At 41.8% G+C, this 6,292-nt stretch overlaps 1 protein-coding gene across 1 annotated transcript in view; it reads right to left on the minus strand.

Moving 5' to 3' along the window:
• Positions 1-234: 234 nt before the first annotated feature.
• LOC104498243 (tenascin-like) overlaps positions 235-6,292 on the minus strand; it is a gene marked incomplete at its 3' end in the record, with an annotated part of 9,428 nt that continues 3,370 nt past the window's right edge. The window contains exons 3-9 of the mRNA XM_010141601.1: positions 4,755-5,018; positions 3,806-3,921; positions 3,549-3,705; positions 2,564-2,833; positions 1,449-1,634; positions 580-669; positions 235-328 (exon numbers count right to left, since the gene is read on the minus strand). Of these exons, the coding sequence (XP_010139903.1) occupies positions 235-328; positions 580-669; positions 1,449-1,634; positions 2,564-2,833; positions 3,549-3,705; positions 3,806-3,921; positions 4,755-5,018 (1,177 nt within the window). The remainder of the gene's footprint in view (positions 329-579; positions 670-1,448; positions 1,635-2,563; positions 2,834-3,548; positions 3,706-3,805; positions 3,922-4,754; positions 5,019-6,292) is intronic.

Here is a 6,292-nt window from a genome sequence, read left to right on the forward strand (position 1 = left end):
ATGCCCCCCTTCTCAAACCGCGACAATAATGAAGTTCTCTTTTACAGACAAATCTCACTAGTACAAATTTCCCTCACTCACTCTCAGTTCAGCAAGCACTGTGTGGAAGAGAGGTAGAATTTAAGCCTTCAGAGAATTTACCTGGCAAAAGGGGGATATTGTGAGAAAAATCCTGTATTTGAAGAGCAGTCAGGACTTTTGCAACACTGAGGCTGCACTCTTTTTCAGGCCCACCTTTTAGATGTCACTGCCATTCCTGCCAGAAACCCTCCTATTGGAGCATGGCCAGAGTAATCAGTGTAGGCATCGTTACCATTAGAGAGCTCACCTGGAGATGAAATTCCCAGAACGTTAAGGGATTCTCGTGGAATGGAAAAGGAAGCCAGACTCACAGGTCAAGATCTTTGGGAAAATGTGTTTTCTTTCCCTTGAGGGGAAATGTCCCATTGGTACCAAAATGAAACCAATAACTTCCTAAAATATTTCTTAGAGCATTACTTGGAAATGAAAGAAACATCACAGTGGCTCCCCCTGACTTGCTGCTTCCTCCAGAGCACAGAGGGGGATCGAGCTACTCACCAGTGCCAGCATTAATGGTAGCAGGAGCGCTTTCCCTGTCCTGTCTCACTGCTGTCACTCCAATACCGTATTCAGTTCCAGGCCTCAAATCTAAGAGAATAGGAATAGAAGAAGGAGTTTCTGTCCATGGAATATGCCTATGAACATTTGTTTAAATAAGGAAGCCTGAGCGTATGGAAGGTAAGATAGATGCTTCTCTGTGCAGGCAGAAGAATCAAGGTTTCAGTCGACCCTCCCACTGATCTGATGTTACTAAATCTTTTTCCACGTACATGCCAAAGGATGAAGATTATGACAAGATGTTACTAAATCTTTTTCCGTGTATGTGCTAAAGGTTGAAGATTATGGCTGACTGAGATTGCGTTTTGGACACTGTGCAAACACGTAATTAGAGACAGTTTTGACTTCCAAGAGTTTGCAGTATAGGTACTTCTGCCAAAGAAAAGCAGGTAGACTCCCGTGTGACAAGGAGAAAGTACCAGTGTCTAGCTCCACGCTGGTGAGGCAACTTGCAGGTACACAGAAAAGCTGCAAACTGGCCTCGGTAAATACCATTCCTAGAACAAAAGCCTTTTCAACGCAGGGGTGTGAAGCCATTTCCACAAAGATACATAGAACTCAGCGAACTGATTGGTGGGATTCAGAGATGCATGTGAAAGTGAAATGGCTCCACACCTTCCATTGGCTAGTTATCCACCTGTGGTGTGCAACTATGTATCACGTTAATTCTAATTTAATTACTGGTACCCAAAATGTGTAACCTCTGCTGGTACAATGTCGATGACCAAAAGGGCATGTTTTCACTACACTACTGTGCTCTAGGCTGATGGCAACAGTATGACATTAACGACAGCCTCCCCATTCCCTACTTGTGAGCGTAGCTCGGGTTGTCGCTTGGTTGCCCTTTGGCACGGTGATCTCAGCATGGTCTCCACCAGAGATGGGAGCAAACTTAATTCGATAGTTATCAATATTTGCATGGCTGTTCCTCCACTCCAAAGTAATGCTGTTGTCTGTCTGCGACACCCGCTTCAGGTTTCTTGGAGCATCCAAGTCTGTAATAAATCAACCAATAAATAAATAAGAATAATTCTTAGAGAACAGCAATCTCTTATAGTCGGTGAAATGATCTATAAAGATGAATTTAAGTTTCCTCTCACATGATACCACTATGTTCCTATTACTTAATTTCCTTTATAAATACCTCAGCTTTCATAAGGAAAAAGGCTGCTAAGAGAAAATAATTGACCATCTCTAAAATTTCTGTTCAGTAAATATCTTGCTTTCATGGCTGAAAGGAACACTAAGTCTCAAAACAAAAAGCGAGTATTATGTAGAAATTCAACAGGCTTTCACTATTCCCACCTATAACAGACTCAAATCCTGCTCTGAATGAACAAGTACATTTTAGGATGAAAAGAGGCAATTCTCTAGGTACCATTTACTCAGCTCCCTTAGTGCATCAGAGCTTCATAACACACTGAAAGACCCACGCTTTCAAAAAGCATTCCCAGGATCACTAAGGAGCAAAGTAAATCTATAAAAGTATGACAGAAAACATTTGCAGAACTGAAGAAGGAAAAAAAGCAGTTCTCTGCTAACCTGTTACACGTTTAAACAAACAGAAATAAGGTCTTAGGTGGGACAGGAACCATAGAAGATACTTAGCTCAGCAGACAGCTAAGTAACGCAGAGGAATTTGTTTCCTGCAGTAGAGATTTAGGATAAAAAGCTTTTAAGAGACTTAACGCAATTCCCACTTTCAAAATACATTTAGATACTTGGGGGTGGTCTAAATATTTTGTTGAGGTATAAGGTAGAGGCAGAGAAAAACATTCTGTCTTTCATGTACTGCTCTAACATCACTGATTCTGTGTTGATGCAGAAACTATCAACTCAAGCAAAATGATGCTGATAGCAGAGGAGGGTGGATGGTGATTGCATCACCTTCCTAGATGTTTGAGTTGGTGTCCAAACCTTTTACCTGTGACAAAGACTTCTTTCATGGGGTCGCTTTCCATGTCCCCTCGACGAGAGATAAGTGTCACTTCATACTCTGTGTGCGGCCTCAGGTTTCCAATAGAGTATTGGTTTTCGTCTTCAGAGAGGTCAATGGTTGTCCTGTCCCCTGGAATATCCTTGGGGCCATAAGTGAGCTCTATGCCTTCAATTTCAGCCACGGGTTTGGACCACGTGATAAGAGCCGTGGTGTCTGTGACGTCTTTTGCCTCGATCTGGCTAGGGGCATCAAGCTCTGTTACAAAAAGAGAAGAAGGTGGTTTTTAAACGAATCTTGCCAGAAAAATCATACACATTCATACACGTGCTTTTAATTGCTGATTCAGAGTAAAATATTTAAATGAATGGCTTCTACCAACTGAAGCCTATCTCAGAATCATAGAATCATAGAACCATAGAATCATCTGGTTGGAAGAGACCTTAAAGATCATCGAGTCCAACCGTTACCCCTGCACTGCCAGGATCCCTACACCATGTCCCTCAGCACCTCAGCATCTTCATTCACTTTATTCCTTTTTCTGTAGTTGTAGAAGAAAGTGCCAAATGGAGTCAATTCACCAGAAGGAAATTCATCAAAAACTCACTAATATCAGAAACTGCCAAAGGAAAGACAAGCCTTAAGAGGTTCTCCAACTGCAAAATAGAAACTCTCCTTTAAAGAACTTATTTATGCAAGTATCACCAGTGCAAAAGAAATTTTAGATTCTGTTGATGTACATTTTGCTACCTTCCAGCTAAACGTAAATTTCTTTTCTTCTTCAAACAGGTAATTTGGAAAGGAATTAATCTCCCCTCATGCAGTCTTCATTAGCAGCTCCACTACTTCCTTTTCTTCCCCTCTCAATTCACAGCAGGAAGCTTGCCTTTCTCTTTGTTTAAAAACTCCCTAGGCTACACCCAACAGCAGCAGGTTTAGTGCTGGCACTAAGCTTAATACGGGCTGTGCTTACTTGTGGTTATCACTTTGGATAGTCCTGGTCCTCTGGTGTTGTTTTTCACTATATGAACAGTTACGTTATACTGTTGCCCTGGCGCCAAGCCTGGTTGCATGTAAGATGTCTCTGGTCTTTTCAAGCTGCTGGTTATATCTCCATTATCATCTTTTTTCTGTAAAACATGGGAGAGTCAGTTAGTACAAACCCTGAAAAATCCAGGGTCGATCCATCGCTTATCTACAGCCTCTATAGAAAAACCGCTGTGTCCCTACCAGATTACGGAAGACCAGCTCCCAGCCATCAAATGAGAAGTTCAGAGGATCCCACTCCACCTGGACAGATGTTTCTCTAACAGATTTGAATTTCAGACCTTCTGGAGCAGGTAGATCTGTGACGGAAATAGAAGTATATCATTACATGAGCAACAAGTTCCCACTGGGAGTGGGACATCTTCCCACCACTCTAAGTATCTGCCGTGTAGGTATCTGCACCTGAGATGTTTAACCCTCTCACAGCCAGTTCAGTCTGTCTTTGGAGAGACATTCCTCTGACTTGTTTTAGATATCACCATAAAGTAAAATGGATTTTCCCTGAAGAATCTCTTTTTGACCTCCTGAAAGAAGCCTAGTGTGGACACCTGAAGGCAGGTGAGATGAACCCTGCCGCAGGTCTCTGAAAACGAGCACAGTGACTGAAGTCAAAGAGTGACTTTTGAGGCTGGGATGTTCAGATACGACTGTGGTGTGCACCACACAGAAAAATTACAAATGAACAGATGGGGCAGAGAGAAAGCAAGTTGTCCTAAACCAGGCTGAATATTCAAAAGCAATATCACCTCCATTTTAGTCAAAACGGTTTGGATCCAAATTATTTCACATTGTTCTTTTACAGGCTGCTACATTTTTTTATTTTTTCAGGAAGCATCACCAGGTTTTAAAAACTCCTTATCGTGGAGAAGTCAAAGGGCTTAGTTTAAAAAGAGCCCATAAATATTCCCTGGGAAGCTCTGCAGAGAGCAGAAGAGTTGGTGAACTGTACTTCTAACACAGCCACTGGGATCGGAAAAGAACAGAAAATAAAAGCACAGGAGCCTGTCTTTGTCTAGAACAGAGATGAGCTGAAAATAGAAAATACAAAGAAATAAAAAAACCCAAAAGGGATGCAAATAAACTCATGCTATGGAACAGATGAAAGGATGAATAGAGGGAATATCAAACTCACACGTTGCTACCCTAGCGCTGACTGGAATACTCCTCTTGTTTTTAAGGATTGCAAAGACACGGATGAAGTATTCTACACCCGGCTCCAGTTCATGAATAGTGGCTGCTGTCTGGTTTCCTGGCACGGTGAACTGCATGTCCAAGCCCCCACTGCCGGTGGGGACATAGGTGATGAGGTACTCGTTGACGATATTCTCATGCTTCCATTCCAGATTTACCGTTTTATCTGTTATGTTCGTCACAGTCAGCTCAGTTGGAGGAGACACTAGGAAGGGGAAAAACCAAAATGAACTTGTAAGAAGTTTTAAGACTCAGAAGATAATGACTTACCCAGTTTCACATTTTCCCAGGAGCAGTTTATGTGAAATAGGGAATGGGGAAACCATGTCACACAAATTAGACAGTTGAAGAAAGGAATGTCCAGCCAATGAAGACTACAGACATTTCCAAAAGCCGGGGGCCAATTTCTGCTCTCACACTTGCACACAACCTATGGCTGACTGTGTTCCAGCTCCTCCTCTCGTGGCTACTGCACAAGACTACTATAACCAAGTCCCTATGGACTCAGATGTTCAATCTGACTGCCAGGAACACGATTTTATAGCTGGAAATCCTGGGGTCTGCACAGATTTTCCAAAGTAAAATAAAACATTATTATTATCGTAAATACTTACAGATTACTCCACATTTGGACGTGCAAGGACACAAAATGTGGCTTAAGCATCTTCCAGAAGCAGGAGATGAAAAATGGGAATTTCTTTTCAAGGGTATTCATTGTCTTTTATAATGTTCCCAACCCCAAAGTACTATTTGATTACTCTACAAAGATCTTGGTTCTAAAATTTCTCCCCTGGGATCTACTAAAGAGAACTACCTCGTTTACAGCGTAATGCCTGTCATTATCTAGCTGCCAACATTTACTATCAATTTACATAGCATTAGTGGTACTGGGAAACTAAGCACGTGGCTTCACAGCGAAGTTTCCACTCCAGCTGATTCCATTACTTTACTCTAAGCTTTTGTCAAATCTAACATATATATAACACATACATGCATATATATAAAAATTAAGTTTTACTTAGAAAATCTATTTGGGCAGTTGAGAGGCAGCCAAGGTCCCTGTGATAATCCCAAAAGCTTGCACCGAAATATTTGCAACATCTGGCAATTCCATCGTGACAGTTTGTCTCACACAGATCACTCAGCCAGGATAACGTTATTTTCTGGGTGTGCCTTGCCTCCACTACACCTTCTGCCTCTACCACGGCTCCAGTTCAGAGATAGACTTTCAAAGCAAAGTCGCTGAGGCCTTGGGCCAGCGCTGTGTGATTCATTTTTGGCTCCTACCATAGCAACTGGCATTGTAAATGCAAACCCCTTCTTTATCCATCCATGAGACTGGGAACCAGAACCTGTCTGTAAAAAACTTTCGATACCCAAGATCTTTATTCACTAACGTTCGTTATCTACATTATCTCTTTTCCACAACATCTTATTCTTTAGTCAAAATTCAGTTCAAATTTTTTTGACTAATCCTGC

The sequence above is a fragment of the Buceros rhinoceros genome, unplaced genomic scaffold (genome assembly GCF_000710305.1).
Source record: "Buceros rhinoceros silvestris isolate BGI_N320 unplaced genomic scaffold, ASM71030v1 scaffold12380, whole genome shotgun sequence".
In the NCBI taxonomy this organism is placed as follows: domain Eukaryota; kingdom Metazoa; phylum Chordata; class Aves; order Bucerotiformes; family Bucerotidae; genus Buceros; species Buceros rhinoceros.